We start from the raw sequence: 20,574 nt of genomic DNA on the forward strand, positions 1-20,574 counted from the left end.
TCAAATGGACTGGTTAAAAATTGACATTAAAGTTTGGGTATAAGCAACTAAGGAGAGGGGATGAGAGCTATTATGTGATTTAGTTATGCTGTTATATGTTCTGAATATATCTTTCTATGAGCATAATTAAATTCAAGTGTAGTACTTGTATAAGTTTTTATACACTTTTCTATTATATTTTTGTTTTAAATAATTAAAACAAGGGTTACACTATCTGCTCATCTCTGCCCATCAGCTCTCCTTCGGTGCTTAGCTGAATGCCCACATTGGACATAGTTGAGACACAGCAGGCTTACCAAGTCTCAGTGAAACAAGCTAACCAGATCCTTCAATGTCAGGATAATAACTTGGATTCTTAACTGGTACCAGTACGTTTTGGGTTTCATGTTTTGTTTGGGGTTTGTTTTTTTTCTTTGCCTTTATGAGACACTGAACAGCAGCACCTTCACTTGCAGATGAAGGGCAGTTGCTACCAATGATTTGGCGTTACTGAATTGAGGGAGGCCTGGGATAATCATTAAGTCCCCCTTCTCCAATGCTTATCCTCTTCCTTCACTAGACAGTGTCAGTTTGGATACCTACTGCTCCTTGGTCAGCTTTCATTCCCTTGATGCAACATGTTTTATTTACTTATTTATGTTATTTATAGTCTGTTTTTGTTGCTGGAACTCAAGGTGGATTACTCAGAATAAGTCAATACAATCAACAAGACAGGACATCCAGTAGGCAAAGCAGTAGGATTTGACTTGTAGAAATCTGGAACCATCCAGGGATCATAAACACTGTTGAAGTGAAGTATAAGTATTGATACAACATTAAATAATGCAAAGCTTACATAATAGGAACCTACATACTGCATCAGTGGTGTAGTCTACAGTCCCTAACCCTTTATTCCACACTTTGTTCTGAATCATTTTGTTACAGTATAGCCTATTTTCTGTACAAAAGGCCCTTTTGAATGATTCAGTTTTGCATAGTTTGCAGAAGGCCAGGAGGGTGGGCGCCTTCCTGAGCTCAATAGGTAGGCCATTCCAGAAGGTGAGGACCACAACAGAGAATGCCGCCCACATATTTGGTCTTCCAATCAAATTTTTTATTAAGAGTCCCTCACTAAAGTCTTCTGAGTAAACCTCAGAAGTCAAGTGGCCTCATTTAGAATAACAAGCACGACGATGACAAAAAGGACCCTGTCCCTGACTAATAACAATAATCTTTCAAGTTCTCCTATTGGGAAATCTCCTGCGTCAATTAGGACCAGTTTGCCTGATCTTTTTTCTTAAACGACCTGTTGGACTACTGTTTTCCCCAGTCTCTGAAGCTAAGTTGTAATGCAGTTGTGCAGTATGGTAGTTTCAGTCTGTCTTGCACAGAAATACAATTTCTCATTAAAGTTAACTTCTCTTTTTTGTGAGTTGTGTGCATTTTCCCCATGTAAGCAGCTGTGCTGCAGCTATCAACAAAAGAACAATGTAATTTTACTAAAAGTACGCACTCCAATTATCCTTAATAATTCATAGGATTCGTTTTTCAAGTTTAAAAGAACAATATATAGAATGATTTTTCCCTTCTGTTCCCCTGAAAGTTTTTCCACTCATCTATTGTATCTGAGTTTTACTTACATTATCTCAGTGTAAAGAAGTGTATAATTAAATTGCGGGGAAACGAGGGCAATGAAAAGGGAATAAAAATAGTTAAGGGATGTACAGCTGTATGAAAGGTCATTGAGTCTTGCATGGGAGGAGGAGAAAACAGAAGAAAATAAGTGAAATGCTCTCAGATGTACAACGTGACTCTCCAAAGGCATATTTTTGTGGATATGCCTGTTTCCTCTTGCCCTCCTCTTGCCCTTTTCTTTTAAGGCAGAAAGATTGACAGGTGCTATGAAGTATTTTATTTCTTTTACAAACCTCATTGCCTGGTTTAAGTTAGTTCACTGCAACTTTTAATGCACCTCACAGAATAAAAATGTTAAGACAACCCAAGAAGAAAAATTACAACTTCATGATGATCAGTCAGGAGCGGGAAGTTGTGGTATTTTGACCTCCCGCCCATTTTCTGTGAGAGAAATATAGGCTGTGTAAACATTTTGTTGAGTAGAACTATCGAAAGCATCTCAGTGGCATAGGAGGAAAAGTTCCTTTTTCTAGAAGGAGAGAAGATAGTGGAGTGGCTCACCTGTAATTTTGATTGTTTGATCTTAGCAGGTATTCATACTTTCCCAGTCTGCCATTATCTGCACAGCAATTAGTATGCTTTTATTTTGTTCATGAGGATGTTATAGGTGTGAATTGTACTTCCCTTTCCTCTTGGGAATAATGTTGTGTGTTAATATTGCAGGATGGTGATTTGCAGTCGAAGTACCTGACAAAGGAGCTGAGAAGCATTTTCACAGAAAGTACAGATTCAGAAAATGAAGTGTTTGAAGGTTTTTCTTCAAAAGAGCTGGAAGTAAATGGGAAGAAGGATGTGGAGGTATTGGGCAGTATTTCCAAAACATCCATCTTCATTAAACTGCTTTTCTTTCCTATGTATTTATCTCTTATTTTAAGGAACATCTTGGCATATGACTAAGGGCAGCATTGAGGTTCTTGAGGGAAATAGTGGCAAAATTTCTTTGAAACTTGCACCTCGCTGTGGCCCTTTTCACACTTACTGTTTAAAATGCCATTTATGAGCATTAGGTACGATTGCAATGGCTTTGGCATGGCACCCCCATGTTCCATACTGTCAGACATACTGTTTCTATTTGGCATCTTGTTTTTCATTTTAGACAGGCTTTGAAGCCTCGGTGTGGTTTTGGGCTGTTGGAAATTCACATCACCCTTTAAAAAAAATCATTTTGAGCAAATATAGTAACGTGGCAGTGTTGGGGACCCCACCCCCACCTGTATTTGCTGATTGGGCTGTCCCTTACCCCCGGAGAGGCAATTGATGGTGGAGTTCTGGGGGAAAACACGTACTTTCATGCTTGTTCCACTCTCATTTATTTTTTTTAAAGCAATAAATAAATATCTCACTCATTTGGATGTCCCATCTTATAGAAGAGCTTTCACCCTGGCCCAATGTGAAGTTATCCCTTCAATGGTCATAAAAGGGAAATATAGAAAGATCCCATATGAGGATAGACGTTGCCGTTTCTCCATTGGTGAAGTGGAATCACTTATTCATATGTTCTTTCGTTGTCCTTTCCATCAAGTCTATAGGGACAAGTTTATTTCCCCACTCTTAGACACACCAATTGCAGAGGCAAATAAGGCCTGCCTGGAGAAACTCCCCCCAGGCAAATAGCCAAATTTTGTCTCTATTTGGTTAAATTCCATAATAAAAAGAATAGCCATACATAGTCTCCTGCTCTTTTTACGATTTTAACTATTTTAATGTCAATGTTTTAAATATTAAAATTCCTGCGGCTCCCAGAGAACTATATACATTTTAAGTTAAGATTTTAAATGCTAAATGTATTTTTTTATTTCCTTTACATTTTTATGCTGGATTTAATTATTTTATTGACTGATAAGGATGTATTGTCATTGTTATGGTCTCTGACCGCAAATAAATTCATTCATTCAAGCCAAGCCAGGAAAGGTTAAAATGTGCTGCTTCATCCTCTCCGCTTTGTTTCCAGAGGGCTGTGCAAAATGCTTGGGTTTTTTTTCTCTTTGGCAAAGCCTTGTGGGGAGGGAAAAGCAGCCATTTAACCCTTTCCTAGCTTTTAAAGCCAGCAGGGAATAAGCAGCAACATTAGGAATTGTTCCTGGATTTTTTTGGGGGGGGGGAGTGTGTGCATACCTGGAAGGAAGGAAGCCAATGGAGAAGCAAGCAGCCTTATGACCCTTACCTCGCTTTACTGATAAAAATGGCCAAAAAGGAGTTCAGAGAGCTGAAGAGGGTGGGCGTGGTTAATTCTACACAGACCAAACAGCTCTTGGGGAAAAGGAGAGTGGGGAGAAGCAGGAAGGGAGTATAGAGCTTGCACTGATTGGGCCAGATGCAACTGGGCAGCGGCTTCAAAATAAAATTGCCATATGTCCGCAGGGGGAAAAATCAGGGATACCACTGAAGAACCAATGAATACTCGGGGCTGCTTGTTACATTGATCTTTGCAGCATGGTCAGTTCTACAATATCAGAAACCTGAGACCACACATGAGCAGCTGGGATCCTCCTGGTTTCTGGGCAGGGAGGAGAAACAATGCTGGCGTGAACAGTAGCCACAGTATGTGCAATGCAGTAGTTCTTACCCTACAGAAGTAACAGAGGGGACATTAAGATTTAAGTCCCATTGTGAACTCAGGATTAGACATGGGCACGAACAGCATTACGAACAGAAAAAACCCACAAACAGCCCAATCTGCTGTTTGCGAACAAGCTGTTTGTGATGCCCCATCCTAAACGAACAGGTGGTCGTTGCAAGCCTCGTTCATTGCCTTTGGCAGCCTTTCGTCATGCCAGACAGTCTGGCACCTGGAATCAATCTCCTTGGCAACCGGAGGCAGGGACTGAACTCCTTCTGAACTCCACCTTGGGGGGGGCATAAAATGGCCCCCCAAAGTGGAATCAGCTTGGGCCTTGATGGAGGGTGGGAGGACAGGTAGGAGATGGGCCCCTGAAGTTTGGGGGCATTTTGCATGCAAAATGCCACCCCTAACCAGACAAGCCTCTCTTATTTCCCCCATAGGGAATAGTGGAGTGGAGGTGGATAGGGGCACCTTCTTTTGGAGGCCATACAATGGCCCTCCAAAGTGGAATCTGCCTGAAACTTGGATGAGGGTGGGAGGACAGGTGGGAGCAGGTCCCCTGAAAGTTGGGTGCATTTTGCTTGCAAAATGCCACCCCAAGCCACCTAGAAAGAGGACTTGTTTTTCCCCATAGAGAACCATGGAGAGTGTAGGAGAATGGGGGCACCTTGTTTTGGGGGGCATAACATGGCCCCCCAAAGTCCAATCTTTCTGAAACTTCGGGGGTAGTTAGAGAAGAAGTAGGAGAAGGTCTCCACCAAGTTTGGTGTGATTCGGACAGAAAATGCCCCCCCCCCAGACTCCTGGAAAGCTGAGAGAAGGTTTTCTCATTGGAGAACAATGGCCAAATCATTTCTGCAATCTCTGTTTCGGTATTACCGAAATTTTTCGGTATTCAGAAAAAGTTTCGGTAATACTGAAAAAAACTGAAACAGCCCTGATTCAGTAACTTTAACCTAATCAGAATACTGAATTGCACACCCCTACTGGTAACCCCTCAAAGTAGCTGCCAGCAGACACTGCTGTTTTTGCCAGGACAGGGCACTTTAAACTATCAGCTGACAGGCGCCTGCCAGCTGATAGTTTAAAGGGATCTTTAAAGGGCCAGGTAAGTGGGTTTGAGGGGAGGGGGGGCTAAGTGGGTGGGGGCTTGGGGTGGGGATGGTTCTGGCCCCCACGAACAACGAACATGTCCGGGAACAGTTCATGCTCCTCCATGTTCGTTGTTTGTTGTTTGTGGATGGCAACGAACGACGAACAGGGTATTCAGGTTTTTTCCCCTGTTCGTGCCCATGTCTACTCAGGATTACTTCCTAGCAAGCGTGGGTAGTATTGTAGCCTCAATTTTGGATTAAACACATCAGTGTCATTTCTGCTCTGCATTTTCTCTGGAAGCATTGGGTGAGGAGAGTTGTCTTTTAAATTTATGGTGGCTTGACGAGTTCTTTAGCCATTTCAGATTTGATCCTAAAATAATGTCTCATCTGGCATTTTGATTATGACATTTTCATCTCTCTTGGGTAGATGGTTGTCCTTTGTTGCATTATGCTTTTCCTGCAAGTCAAGCTTCCATCGAATACTTCCTGTTCACTGTACCAATTTCAATTCCAATAGGGCATATGTAGATAAGAAGAGTTGGAAATGCAGTGGCAGAAATCCAAGTGTAATTTTTTGCTTGTTTTTAGGTGATGGATTCTGATCTGAACAATGAAAGTGACACTTTATCTGTGATGACTGCAGAGGAGGAGGAAGAGAAAGGGAGGGCTTCCTCTAAAAAAAGAAGCCTTGGCTTTCGTGTTGCATTGCAGTTTCCCACTAAGAAATCTGCTGAGAAGGTTGACTCCAAGTTCTGCTTGAAGGACACTAAACACCCTTACTCTCTCACAAGACGAAAAAATAATAAAACCTGGAAGAAACTAGACCAGGAGACTTCCTCAGAGTCTGAAGAAGATGCCAAAGAGGCATCAAAAGATAGCTCTAGCACACTGCTTAAAAGAGCTATGAACATCAAAGAAAATAAGGCCGTGGTAGGTCTTAGCATTGTTGCACATTAAGCATAAAACGATATTGCCGTTCATCACTATTGTCATGGATTTTGACTTTACTAGTATAAAATACTGAACAAAGTATGCCTGAGAATTTGCTTTTTAGTTTTCATGTACGTAAACATGTATTGTTCCATACTGTTTCAGCATTGCTGTCGTCCCAATCTTGAGAAAGATAGTTGATGGAATAAATGGCTTTATGCTCAGAATATATTTTAGAATGACAAGAAAAAGCGGAATAGAGTTTGAAACTAGTATTCTTTGAAAAAGTATAATTCTATATTCAAAAGTGTCCCTTTAAAGAATACAAAGTAGATGGTTTAATAAAATCATGTGAGATTCATGTAATTGAGCCTATATAAGGTAGCCACACCTCATACCCCTGAATCTCTCTTACTATCTTTTCTGAAAATGCTTTGGTAAGCATCCTAGAAATTATATTTTATCTTCTAAATTTAAGATAGATAGGACTTATACTTTATTTCTAATTTCAATAACATGTTAGTGGTTTTTTTTGGTATAACTGAGATTATTTTTATTTATTTCCGGAATGATTGGACTGATTTTAAATAGACATCTTAAAAAATAACACAGTGATTTTTGTTGGGATATTAGATTTTCGCTTGACACCTGGAATAAACAAACTTCTGGTTGTTGTGGGTTTTCCGGGCTGTATTGCCGTGGTCTTGGCATTGTAGTTCCTGACGTTTCGCCAGCAGCTGTGGCTGGCATCTTCAGAGGTGTAGCACCAAAAGACAGAGATCTCTCAGTGTCTGAGAGATCTCACACTGAGAGATCTCTGTCTTTTGGTGCTACACCTCTGAAGATGCCAGCCACAGCTGCTGGTGAAACGTCAGGAACTACAATGCCAAGACCACGGCAATACAGCCCGGAAAACCCACAACAACCATCGTTCTCCGGCCGTGAAAGCCTTCGACAATACAAACAAACTTCTGTCCTCTCTTCAGTCAGAGGGGTGATTACCTGTCAGAGTTGATTGTTAGAGAGAATAATAATCTCAGTATAGCCTTGAGGTTTAGTGGTTAATGTTTTGCTTTGGAACTCTGGTATTCTAGTCGGACCATGTGTTCTCATAACTTTTTATGTCCATTTGGCAACACAAACCGGTACACTGAATTCTCATGATTATTGCAATCTATCCCATTGGGAATCTTAGATTTCGTTCTTCAGGAGAATATTCCGCTGCTTATTCTTGCTGTCTTCACAGATTCTGGGTTCTGCGTAATTCCTAAATGTCAAGATTGAGTTTGGGCTTCAGTCTAGTGTTAAATCTGTGCTAGAAAAATTGTACATATTGTTACCTTTTGTAATTACAGTGAGCTGTCATGGGTGATGATTGATGATAAACATGTTCACTTTAAGAAACTCCTTGCTTTAAGAATAATTACATCACGTATATAATATTGAACAATGGCACTACTGCATGGATCAAAAAATTGGAACAATGGGGACATGTTCAGATGGGGCGGATTATTACAAATTGGGACAGCCTCTGGGTTTACATTAAACAATCAAAAAAGTTTAAAAAGTGGCGAGGAGGGGGGCGGGGTGAAAGCAATGAGAAGTCAGTGGGGAGGAGGATTTCCTTCCACCATGAGCTGTGTGGATCCCCAGATGTTGTTACCATTGAACAAACAGTCTATCTCCATTAACATGGAAGGCAAAGCCAGCTCACATTGGACTGTGATGCTTGTGACATTCGATTTGACGCTTATGACTCAAAAGCCTCATCACCTTCTGTACAAGTGCATAAACCTATGTGCATGTAATTTTAAAATATCAGTTAAATTTTCATTTTTGATGAGATTATCAGTCTAAAACATTAAGAAAATGAACATAATGAGCAATGGGACTTTTAGACAACTCAAATATGGCAAAGCAGAATTTAACTTCTGCTATAAAATTAATAGCTGTTTATTGAGATGACTAAATAATAGTACATAGCCATTTTATTTTCCTGCTGTATTTGTTATTGAGTGCATATACCTAATATTGCTTAACAGTGTAATTTTTCTCATTTCAGCTTGCTCAGTTATTAGCAGAACTGAATTCTATACCTGACCTATTTCCAATGAAAACCCCAACCTCAACTCCTTCTGTAAGTATCAGCAAAAAAGATTTAATAGAAAGCTGTATCACATTGATGAGAGTGCATGAGTGTATCTTTTTTTCTGTAGTTATCATTCTTTTTCTGCAGCATTATACTGTCTACTAGCTGCTTTTTATGAGACATTGTGTACTTGGGTTCTGAGGCCCAAGTTTAAAAACACATACAGTATGTTACAACTTTTCCTTTTGTTCCAAATACATATGATCAGAAATTGGGAACTGATTAGTTCCATGCAGTCAGAATTTATACTTTTTATGATCTTTGTAATAAACTCTGTAACTAGTGTATTCCATGTATTTTTCTCAGAAAGTCATCAAAAGGATAAAAGGAATTCTGTTTAGAAAAATGCCAAAAATTGGCACTTCCAGAAGGGAGAAGCATAAAAGCTGCAGATTTCATTTTTGTTCTTTTTTTTCCCTTGATTCCATAGGGTGAGTTTAGGAGGTGGGTGGGTCAAAAAACACTATGACATCTACAGCTACAGCTCCATCTTACAAAGTAAAGGAAATGAACAGTCTCATGAAAGCTGTCTTCTTCCAGAAACAGAAGAAAACGCCAAAGAGAATTTTTTCAGAGGGCCAAATAGAGCGTCGTACGAACCCAACCAGGAATGCTCGCCCCCCGGAGAAGTTTGGTTTGGAAAATGTTGCTTTTTCTGCTGTCAGATTTGCTGAACAGTTTAACAATTACAGGCGACAAAACAGTTTGCAGAAAAGACTAAAAGAGGTATATGCTAGATCTATTTATTCAGGCCTGTGTGTTTTAGTAATAAATAATTAGGACAGGCCAGTAAGGGGCAAAATTGACCCAAAGCTTTAAGTGAGATGTTAGGAGCTTATATGAATACTTAGTGGCTTGCAGTGCTTCAGAGCCATTTTAGTATATTGCCCTCGCAGTCTAAATGTGCTCAGATACTTTTTACTGTGCTCAATTGTTCATATTTATCTGAGAAAATAGCAGACAGGTCACGATGGGATGGGACGAGTGGGATCTGGCACTGTAAGGCAAATGGGGAACTGAATATTTGGAGGGGAAATAGGCTATGTTAGAACGGAAGGAAGGAAAGAGAGATCATTTTAATCTGGCTCTGTGTAAGAAGATTGGCATTAAACAGATTGTCACACCAGTCATCCAAGACAGTTTATGTTTTATGGGCTGCAAACTTGAGAACCTGTGTGGTGCAGTGGTTAGGGGGCTGGACTAGGATCAGGGAGACAAAAGGATTGAACCCGCACTCTTCTAAGGAAGCTTGGTGGGTGACCTTGGGCTAGATCATATGCTAACCTTCCTCGTGGGGTTGTAAGGAGAAAATGGAGGCGAGGAAAATTATGTAAACTGCTTTGAGACTCCACTGGGGAGAAAGGCAGGCTATAAATGAAGTAAATAAACTCAACCACAATGTAAAGAAACCAACAATTAAACAATATCACTGACTCTTTGGTACTTCATGGAATTTGATTGCCTACTGCTGTACTAAACTGCTGAGTGGGCTTAGTTTTAAATGACTGACATCCTACCAGCTTTTTTTTTAAAAAAAAATTGCCTTTCCTCTTGTGAAGTGGGGTGCACAAATTTTTGGTTGGTCCTTGAATGCAGAGATGGTGAAATGAGTTTCTTCCCTAGGGTAATTTGAAGGTACTCAGAAGAAGACGATCATCAAAATATTGTTCATTCCGATCAGTTGAAGATATTACTGATGAGGATTTGGAAAACATTGCAATAACAGTTAAAGATAAAATCTATGATAAGGTCCTGGTAGGTATATGCTTTTTTCCTTAGAGACTTGGGTTTTGCTGTTCAGTTAATTTAACAAGCCACATTTATTGCTCTGGAAAGAGAAACCAGGGCTTGGATCCAGCCTGGAATTTCCACGAGTGCAAGGGGTCATTTTTGCCAATTTCATCCTCCCACACCAAACCATAATGCCTCTGAAATGCTGCTTCTGGGGAACAGCTCTGCCCTGGAATAGCTGGGAGGAAATCTGTGGTCTCCCATTTGCAAAAACCCTCTTTCCCCTGCAGAAATTCTAGGTGGTATCCAAATCCAGGTGTTGATTTCCTGAATTGGAGATTCCCCCTACATTTGTTTGAATTGCCACTGTTTTTGCACAAGTTAAGCTGCCTTTCTTCTTTCTTTCTAATCTTCTCATATCATGTTCTGCTGCAAAGAACATAATAGATTAATTGGGCTTTAATATACCCAGTAAAGTATCTGTCAATGATGCATCCCCATGGTAAGGTATTCTTTGCCTAGAAAATATAAATAAATGGTTAGACTTACGCTAACCATTTATATCAACATAACAATAGAATGAAACAACTCAACCTGCTTCCAGGTTTATATAAATTTATTTTGACTCTGAATGTATCACCATCAAATGGTAATGCTTCTGCAATGGTGCACCTATAGTATAAACACTGGGTAGGATCATGATTAAATTATACATTCTTTCCTGTAATAGAAAATACCTCTTCCAGTAGAGGGCTTTTTGCCTGTTTATTTATTTATAGTCCACCTTTCTTACTGAGACACAAGGCAGATCACCCAGTGCCAGTCAATATGATTAACAGCTAGGACAGTCATTGAATAGTCCAGTATGGTATGGATTGCATACATTTAAAAACAAGCATAAATTTAAACACAGAGATGAAACATTGCTGAAACAAGGCATAAGCAATTAAGCATAACATCTTTTAATGACATGGAAACTACCTATCAGCAGATAATACTAAATAGAATAGTCTATAGTCTCTGTCCCTTGACCAAGGCATCTCTCTCTGGTCCATTTCTTACCACACAGTCCTATTACCTGAGTATGAAGGCCTTGGAAATAATTAATTATTGCTTAGTTTGTGGAAAGCTAGGACAGTAGGAGCTTTCCTTACCTTTTAAGGCAGGCCATTCCATAAAATGGGAGCGACCACAGAGAAAGTGCATTTATGGGCAGCTGTTGATTTTGCCCAATTACCCAGTGGTATATGCAGAAGATACTGTTCAGATGAGCAAAGCTGCTCTGGGGAGCATAGGGAAAGAGGCTGTCCTGTAGATATGAGGGACCAAACAGAATCATAGGACCTATCCCACTATATTTAAATCCTTGTCAGTTTTTGTCACCCTGACATGGCTAGCCCAGGCTAGCCTGATCTTGTCAGATGTCCAGATCTAACCAGGACCACCAAGGAAATCTAGGGTTGCTACGTGGAGGCAGATAATGGCAAAGGACCTCCGTTCGTCTCTTGCCTTGAAAACCCTATGGGGTTGTCATAAGTCAGCTGTGACTTTATGGCACTTTTCTACCGCCAAATTCATGGCCAAGACTGTCCTTATTCTAATTTGTTTGAACTGAGATTGACATGGTTCACGCATGCATTTTGACTCCTGCAGACAAATTCATGGAGAATGTCAATGCATTTGCAGAAGTCACTGCTAATAAGTGGCAACTGTATCCATTGAGATCTAAATTTCTATGAGAGACAGTCCTTGTAAGAATTCATCTCTATGGACACTTTGGGAGTATTGTATGGATCAAAAAATACTAGTGTGAATCAGCCCTTAAGAAATGGTCGTGCCCATACAGTCATTCCCATGCAGAGAGAAGAGAGCATCAGTGTACACAGAACATCCCACCTAAAAGGGCTGCTTAGCTATGAAGATATTGCCTTACATGGTCAAAAAGGGAAAAAAAGATGTATTCGAGATCAAAGCAACCACAAGACTTAGAGGTGAGAGGGTGTGAAAAGTAACTTTCTCAAGGCTATCTTTTTTCTGAATTGCAAATTCTTTTACAGTAAGTTACATGCTAATTGATGCACTACTAACTTGCCAGTTAGTATTCTGAGATAAGACAGCATTAAGCACTGACAGAGTCTTTTCTAAAACTGTATACCAGAATATATTATGGGACTGATAAACTGGGTTACCTTTAAAGTGACATGTATATATTTTATACAGCACAAAAGCAATGCCTTTGCACTATAGACATAAGATAAAATTCTGCTACTATGCATTTACTATATAAACCATTTGTCCAACAAAGCTCAGAAGTGCTGTTTTTATGTATGGTATTCACATTACCAAGCTAAAATGTTTTTGGAAACTTCTGTTACTTACTGATTGTTATGGAAAGAGATTTTTCATCAAACTGAAAAAATATCAGCAAAAATGGTGAGGATGGAAACTTGCATGTGACATTCTATATTAAGCACTGTACACTTGCTTTGTTCAACATACATGGTTCCTACTCATGGAATATACATTGGGGAAAGATATTTAAAATGTTATTGAAGTTGTTTAATCCTTTGTATAATTCTGTCTTCCTCTTTGACTCCCACATTAGGGAAGTACATGCCATCAGTGTCGACAGAAGACAATTGATACAAAGACAGTTTGTCGTAATGAAGGCTGTGGAGGTGTGAGGGGACAGTTCTGTGGACCATGCCTCCGTAATCGCTATGGAGAAGATGTGAAATCAGCACTTCTAGACCCAGTAGGTACCTTGTTCTTTAGACCGTGGAATAGATCCTTGGCCTAGTAAAATGCTGAGATGTCTGTATATTGTATGCTACCATACATTTCTTGAAAAACAAAACACACTGTGTTAATGAAGCTAATTTTTGTTTTTTACCAAGCAAGGGAACACTGTCAAATGACTTTCTCATCTTTTTTTTTAAAAAAGGATTGGGTCTGTCCTCCTTGCCGAGGCATATGTAACTGTAGCTACTGTCGCAAACGGGATGGTCGTTGTGCTACAGGGATGCTTATCCACTTGGCAAAGTTCTATGGTTATGACAATGTGAAAGAATATCTTGAAAGGTAGGAGGATTCTTAGAATTTTCATAGCTATTGGCTGCTTTTAGATTTTGTCTGTATCTACAAGGGTGTATATAAAAACTGTAACCAAACACATTTACATGAAGAATGTATAAGAACCTTCTTCCATAAGTGCCCATTGAACTAGGACTGAAGACCTCTATGCTTGATTTTGATATTTATGATAGAGAGCCAGTTTGCTGTAGTGGTTAAGAGCGTGGGACTCTAATCTAGAGAACCAGGTTTGATTCCCCACTCCTCCACTTGAAGCCAACTGGGTGACCTTGGGTCAGTCACAGCTTCTAGGAGCTCTCTCAGCTCCACCCACCTCACAGGGTGTTTGTTGTTGTGGGGATAATAATGACATACTTTGTAAACCACTCTGAGTGGGCATTAAGTTGTCCTGAAGGGCGGTATATAAATCAAATATTATTATTATTGTTAGTATTAGTAGTATCGTAGTAGTATGCCATTTGTATTACCTAAATCATTCAGGTGGTATAGTCATATAAGCCCTATTCATATTTGGCAGTGAACACACACACATCCCCCATGTACATCTGTTGGTAATTGTGCATTCATTTTGCAATTGAAACCAGGGACTGATGCCTAGATAAATGTTAGGTTTGTATCTCACATTCAATTGTATGTGTGTTGAATGTGATACGAGAATTACTCACTGCATGTATTTTTTAAAGATCAAGTGTAAACTATATGCTTGTATGCTCGCTGTAACTTGGGAACAGGGTTACCACTTTTTTAATATTTCTGTATATCTGGAATTGGGAGCAACTTCTGAACGTTACAAAATGTGGTAGGAAGAGGAAGTGTGAATTGGCAAGCAGTTCCTCTTCAGAATTTTTAATTGAAGTACATCTTTTGTATTTCTTCTGCTTTCCTCTCCCATTGACTTGCCCCTGTGGAGACATCTCAACTGAAAGCATAATGTCTGCTTTGGAAGTTACAGCACAGAACTATAGGGAAGATGAACATTAATTACTTGTGCTCCCCTAGCTATTCCATAGTGTCTGAAATCCTCCTATATGTAAATACAATATTTACTCCAGTGTAAGACTACATTTTTTCTAGGTATGCCATCAAAAAGAGGGGGTTGTCTTACATTTGCATACAAATTACACTTATGCTCAGTAAAAAAAAATGGTGTATAATGTTTTTTTTACTTTCTTACATTCAGGGTTGCCTGTTTTATCTAGACTGCTGGCGACAAATTGTGTGTGTTGGATTCTGCTGTATTTAAAAAAAAGTTGTCTCATTTTAAAAAAAAATAATCTGGTTTATGTTTGGCAGTTTCATTATGATGAGTCGTGACCAGCATGGGTTGTGCCAAGTTGTTTAATCGGTTTGGGGCAGTGTGAAATAATCCGTCATCCCCTTTCTTGCTATTAGTACCTCTTTAATTTCTTTTTCCAGCTTGCAAAAGCAGCTTGCTGAGGATGACTGAAGATACTGGAAGTAGATGCGCAACACTCACAACTTGATGACTTTATTTTTTTACTGTTTTAAATCAGAGTTGGAGAATTTAAAATTTTATTGCAATGATGTTTTTAAAATATAGAAGTATAGATAGAAGCCGTTTGGTTGCTTTTTTAAAACTGATGCTGAATGTACTACAAGGATTTCTCAGGAAAATATCAGTTAAAAGGAATCCACGTTATACATTCATTTTGCCATTATATACTATATTTTTGTGAAACTCTTACAAAAAAGAACGGAGGTTAAAACAGCTTCCATTCATTTCAGCAGGGCCTGTACAGGAGAAGTACCTCTGGATTGTGCTGTTTAGGAGGAGACTGCATCTGTGAATAGCTGATTTTCAGTGGAGCTGCAGGGCCTATTAAAGGGCTACTCTTAATTGCTTTAGAAATGTTTTAAATCAATCTCTTAGATTTTACTAATTTAACATTGGAGCACTAATTTTAATGCTACTAAGAGAATTTCATTACACTAGCTTTCTAGAGTTGGCATTTTTTCTTAACACCAACAAATTTTTCTTTTGGCATGAGTTAAAACAAACAAACCTCCATCAAAAAGTACATTTAAATTAAGAAATTGTAATGTGAATTTTGTTGGTATTTTTTGTGTTTGTTTTCCCTGCCTTCCAAACTCATTCTGTCTTCTGCACAGTACAAACAATCTCTTCCAGAGTGTGGAGAAATCCTTACATGCAGTTTGACCACTGCAGAATTTTTTGAATAGTTAGTTGATTTTAAACATCGTGTGCCTCAGAGGCAAAACTGAAATGTGTCCAAGTATTCAGATGTTACATAAGCTGGGAGCTTCACTGTTTGAAGCGACCCAGAATCTGAAACAAAACCACTATGACCAAGAGAGCAGAGGACGAGCACGTTATCATGCTGTTTTGAATCTGTTTCCATATGCAATATACAAGCTGTTGCAGCTAATTAGCAGGGGCAATAAGATTATCTTATACACTGGAGTTTTTAAATTAAACTTTATTTTGATATTTTATAGTGATGCTATAATTAGCAAGAGAAACACATTTTTCAAGGTGCCTACTTTGGAAAGAAGAGGAGGAAATGTTGCTTCGACTATTTTTGAGATAGAATTGAATATCATAAATACTTATCTAGTTTGGATTAAAGGCAGGTGCTTATGTATTGTTACATTTTGTATTTAAGATGCGATGCACAGCTTAGCTCCCCTCCCCCCAGTATGACACTGATCCTGAGGCCTTTTGGTGATACTGAGAAGTAACATTTAGACATAGACATAATTTCTGCGTTATGATTAGATGGGAACAGATGGCTTGTATAGCAAAGGCTGGGATACATGGATAGAGATGTGCTAAACGGCTAGGAGCAAGGCTACTCCTGCAAGCACCCACTTGGCTGGCTTTTCTTTGCTTTTGAGGTTAAAAGTCCAGACATAAGTGGGCCCTCTAATTTTAGTTTTATATACTGGGCATTTATAAATGTGCTTGGTTTCTTGCTTATCCACTGGAATTGCTCTTACAAAGATAACTGGCATGATGGGAGTCAGCTCCTTCAGACGAGCTTCAGTGATGGCTCCTGTTTGGATATCCCATCTAGCTCCTGTAACCAAAGAAACATGCAGTTATGGTTATTTGCATAAAAATATTCATGGATAGCTCGAGAGAATACATTTAGTGAAATTCACCTGTCAAGTGTTTTCCAAGTCTGCAGTAAATAAGAGCCAGCATAACTCTAGAAGAGCTAAACTCACAGAATTCAGATTTAGCTGCTGTTTATCCTGGGAGCAGAGGAATTGCATGGATTGTCAGGGGAGATCCTTTGCGACCAGTGTATTGTTATGGTCGAATCCAGACTACATTTTCTGTCAGTAGGCTAGAAACTTCTTGCCTCATCCCTCCCACTGCGGCTCACTCATCTTCCTAAATGTTCCTCCTAGGGGGATAAGGGACACTGGGGAGTGGGGTGTCTGCAGTGGGAAGGGGGAATCGGTAGAAATGGCAGACTTACAGTGAAATCCTAAGCAGAGTTACTCCAGTCTAGGCCCATTGATTTCAATGGGCTTAGACGGGAATAACTCTGTTTAGGATTTCACTGTTAGTCTGGATCCATCCCCATGTAATATTCGTGACTGTAATAATAATAAAACAGTGGAATACAATCTTGTTCTCCTTACCCAGTTCTACTTGGGGCTGAACAGTAACCCTAGTAAGGTTGAGAAGAGATAAGGTAAGCAAGCAGATGTTGTTAAGTTCTGATATGTGTTGTTCTTTTATCATTATTCGGCCCAACAGAAAAAATATTTTTTGATCTGCTTGGTCTCTCATAAAATACTGATCTCTGAGTGGGTGACTAAATCTGAGTTTCAGTATCAGGTCAATGATGCCAAGTAACTTGAATATATTTACCTTCCATAAAAAGCCCAAAAATATATGCTCCTTCCCTTGGTGGGTGACCATAATCATCTCTACTTTTCTTGGTAACATCTGTTGTTAGACACATCTTATCCAGAGACCAGTTGTTCTTTCGTGCCATGCTTTGCATAACAGCTTTTCAAGAAGAAAGAGTTAGTATGTGAATAAATTGTGTATGTAACCATATGACCTAAGAACAGATAATTAATTGTAAAATAATAAAACATTTTCTTACTTTTCTAAACCTACTAGAACAATAAATCCACACTTTCTCAAAAATGGTGGCCTATTGTTTCCCAAGTCACAGGTTTGTTCGTACACAAAATGCAACAGAAGTAATGCCTCCAACCCAAATGAGGATTAATAACATGTTCCATGTGGACTGTTATAACACAGGCATTCATGTAGTGTACTGAAATCAACTGAGATTTTATGTGATAAAAACCCCCAAATTTTCTTTATACTTCTGTTGGCTCTCAGTAGTGGTTCACTGGAGGGGTGTGCACCAAAAAGAAAAAAAAAGTAAATCTGAATTTTTTTACTGAATCTGAGAAAAAATTTGGAATTCCCTAATTTCCAAATTGATTCTCTGATTCAGTTGGACTGTTTCTGAAAAATTGGCCATTGTTTTCTGTGAGAAAATCACTCTGGGAGCTATCTGGCAGGCTGGAGGTTTCATTTTTTAAACCAAACTTCACCAAATTTAGAGGACCTACTCCTGACTGTCCTCTAAACCCCCCCCCCAAAGCTTCAGGAAGATTGGACCACAATGTCCAATTCTGTGGGCCTTTGAACAAGGTATCTCTAGCCACTCCATTGATTCCTGTGAGAAAAAAGCCAAAGCTGACTCACACTGCAGAAACATACTGCAGCAAGGCTGCTGTGGCCAAGGCACACTCCCAGATGCAAGCTGAACTCATCCCAGAGAAAGCCCAATAGAAACAAACTGAAGCACAGGAATGTAACCCCCCCTCCCCCAACCCAAAGTGAAGCAAGGGGACCGACATCATATCAGAGAATCACACCCATTCCACTCAAACCACTGAAGCAAGGGACACATTTGTAACTTAGCCCAACAGAACCAGTGTCATTCACAGCAGCCAGGTGCACTGGGTTCAGCCAGTGGGGAAACACCTCCAAACTGAACCAAGCAGTGCCCATCCATAAGCTCAAGGCTATAGCTTCTGGTTCTTGCTAATTTACCCAAATAAAGTGCAACATATGCACTTACATTTTCAGCATTTTAAGACAAAAAGATTTTATTATGGACTCTTTAGTGCCCCCTGTAACATCCTACAACTTCAAAACATGAATACAAATTGCAAAAAAATGTAGCCCTGTTTCACCTATTAGAGCCAATACAACATACCAGTCAAAAAGGATTGAGGGTTGAAGAAACCAGAAAGCCACACTACAGCAGGAAGCACAAGATCTTGTGTCCAAGTATCAAGTTCTCTGCATCGCATGAGAAGATCATTAAACCTGAAGAAGAAACAGCAGGTGCAACAAAACTGACATCCAGTAAGTGATATTTTAAAAAATAGTTCTTTATCATCTATGTGTATAAGGTGAATAAGGATACAATGATTACAGAGCCTCAGTTGGACCACCCAGTGAAGAAGTGAATAGTTACATTGCTAGTTCTTCAGCTGTTGTACATGACTTTAAACGTTGTCTTGAAGAATGTATGGCACAGAGGTCACCTACCTTCTCTTTAATGACAGCTACTTCTTAATTAAAAATATCTTAAGCTGCTTCTGAGTGTTACTAAGTTTTGTACTGTTTTGGAAACAATGTAGACTAGGAAGAGCACCAGAAATGGAGCTATTAGCTAAGCAGCACAGAGAAAAATCCTATGAAATTGGAAAAAGCCTAGTGCTGATCTTTTGTTAACTTTTCCAGTATGTTTTAGCAGAAGCTACTCTGCAGTAGTTGGCAAGTGAAGGTACTGCATTTTTATATTGGATGTGATAATCAAAACGTAATTTCAACGGCTCTATTTTTAAAACATGCACTATTTGTATAGTTTTAGAATGACTGTTTAAATTTGATAAGGACAGAAATTTACCATTGTGGAAGGCTGTATGTGGATGGGTAAGCCAGTCTGGTCCATGTATCTGGCACCAGATCAAAAAACAAGGCTGATTGCAGAGCTTCCATGGCAGGAGAAAATGTAAGTTCCCCCTAGATGTTTGCAGAAAAACAAATTAAGTTAACAACCAATTGATTTCTCTCATAACTAATTAACTCTACCATAATGTAATTCCTCTTACTTTCAGACCAAGGTCCAGTTGCTTAAGTGACCTCCATATCTCTCGAATTAGGATGTTCATCCTCTCACATTCTTGGAAACAAACGAGTACATAGGGACTTCGAACAGCAGACTTCTGTATTATGTCAACCATGTTAAACTCCTCTGGCAACTTCTCCAAAATCTCATCCAAGACATTCTTCACCTACATACAAAGGAAAATCATGAGCACTTCCTGAGCCAAACATTTATTCTCTACAATGCAATTAATTTACATTATCTAAAACTAGCTTCTGGTTGGAAGACATGTTTGCTTCTTGTAGTAGAGGCAGGGCCTTTTTCATTTGCAGAGCCTTGTGTGCAGGCCTCAGCAACAGCCACTGTAATATTTTGTTTTAGATAAGATTAGTGTTCTGTGCTTGGGAGTCGAGGCACAACAGGACCCTGTTTCTCAGAAATACAGCATGCAGCAGCATTAAAGAGCAGGCATTGAGTGCTGGTTTGGGGGAGGGAGTAGAAAGTAGGGTAAATTTGGAAGAGTGAGCAAGTTACAATGTTGGTAGAATCCTTAATAGGTTGGCCTTTAATCTGTTTATGCAACAATTTATCTTAATATTTACTACTCAATAATGCATACTATGCTGTCCTCTGTGTCAAAGCACAGGTGGCTACCTAGTGGCAAAATTGAGTCTATCAAGATGTGACCTCCATTACTTCACATCTGTTTGCTTTAAGCATTTAAATGAGCATATTCTTCTGTAGAAAGCAGAGCCGCTGCCTCTTGCTCAGGATTCTATTAGGGCACAAATACCATCAGCCCTGTTTTCACCTCATGATTTGTGTACTTTTCCATCTTGCACAAGAGAGTTTCGGTAGAAAAAGGGGAAGATGGTGACTCTAATCTGCCGTGGTGGGGGGAATACTACCAGCCCTGGTGAATGCAACAATGGATGAAGCCCATGGCACTTTCCTCCTGAGGGTGGTCACCTAATAGTTCATACCTTTCTGGGAAGAGAACTAGATGCCACCAAACCTGGGAGGAGAGGCAATTTCATGAAAAAGGCTAACAAAATAATGGTCAAGGTAAAGTGAATAGCCAACAATTTCTTCCTGTGGACAGACATCCATGGGAGAAAATGGTATATAGAGCAATCTTTTTATATTCTTTATGAGATAAAGTCATTCATCAAGGCTGACTGAAATTTCCTATTTATG

The 20,574-nt window shown here is 39.4% G+C and overlaps 2 protein-coding genes across 5 annotated transcripts in view; one reads left to right on the forward strand and one right to left on the reverse strand.

Annotated features, from left to right (window-relative positions):
• CDCA7L (cell division cycle associated 7 like) overlaps positions 1 to 16,025 on the forward strand; it is a 43,336-nt gene extending 27,311 nt beyond the window's left edge. For all 4 annotated transcript variants that reach the window (XM_054991086.1, XM_054991088.1, XM_054991089.1 and 1 more), the window contains exons 3-10: positions 2,338 to 2,472; positions 5,923 to 6,264; positions 8,327 to 8,401; positions 8,954 to 9,139; positions 10,037 to 10,168; positions 12,750 to 12,899; positions 13,089 to 13,225; positions 14,654 to 16,025. In XM_054991086.1, coding sequence (XP_054847061.1) covers positions 2,338 to 2,472; positions 5,923 to 6,264; positions 8,327 to 8,401; positions 8,954 to 9,139; positions 10,037 to 10,168; positions 12,750 to 12,899; positions 13,089 to 13,225; positions 14,654 to 14,684 — 1,188 coding nt within the window. In that variant the 3' untranslated portion in view covers positions 14,685 to 16,025. The remainder of the gene's footprint in view (positions 1 to 2,337; positions 2,473 to 5,922; positions 6,265 to 8,326; positions 8,402 to 8,953; positions 9,140 to 10,036; positions 10,169 to 12,749; positions 12,900 to 13,088; positions 13,226 to 14,653) is intronic.
• A 23-nt stretch (positions 16,026 to 16,048) lies between these two features.
• The window catches only part of DNAH11 (dynein axonemal heavy chain 11), a 226,382-nt gene continuing 221,856 nt past the window's right edge, over positions 16,049 to 20,574 (reverse strand). The window contains exons 76-80 of the mRNA XM_054991090.1: positions 19,382 to 19,564; positions 19,177 to 19,292; positions 18,478 to 18,590; positions 17,103 to 17,243; positions 16,049 to 16,296 (exon numbers count right to left, since the gene is read on the reverse strand). Of these exons, the coding sequence (XP_054847065.1) occupies positions 16,049 to 16,296; positions 17,103 to 17,243; positions 18,478 to 18,590; positions 19,177 to 19,292; positions 19,382 to 19,564 (801 nt within the window). The remainder of the gene's footprint in view (positions 16,297 to 17,102; positions 17,244 to 18,477; positions 18,591 to 19,176; positions 19,293 to 19,381; positions 19,565 to 20,574) is intronic.

Source organism: Eublepharis macularius, chromosome 11 (genome assembly GCF_028583425.1).
Source record: "Eublepharis macularius isolate TG4126 chromosome 11, MPM_Emac_v1.0, whole genome shotgun sequence".
Taxonomy (NCBI): domain Eukaryota; kingdom Metazoa; phylum Chordata; class Lepidosauria; order Squamata; family Eublepharidae; genus Eublepharis; species Eublepharis macularius.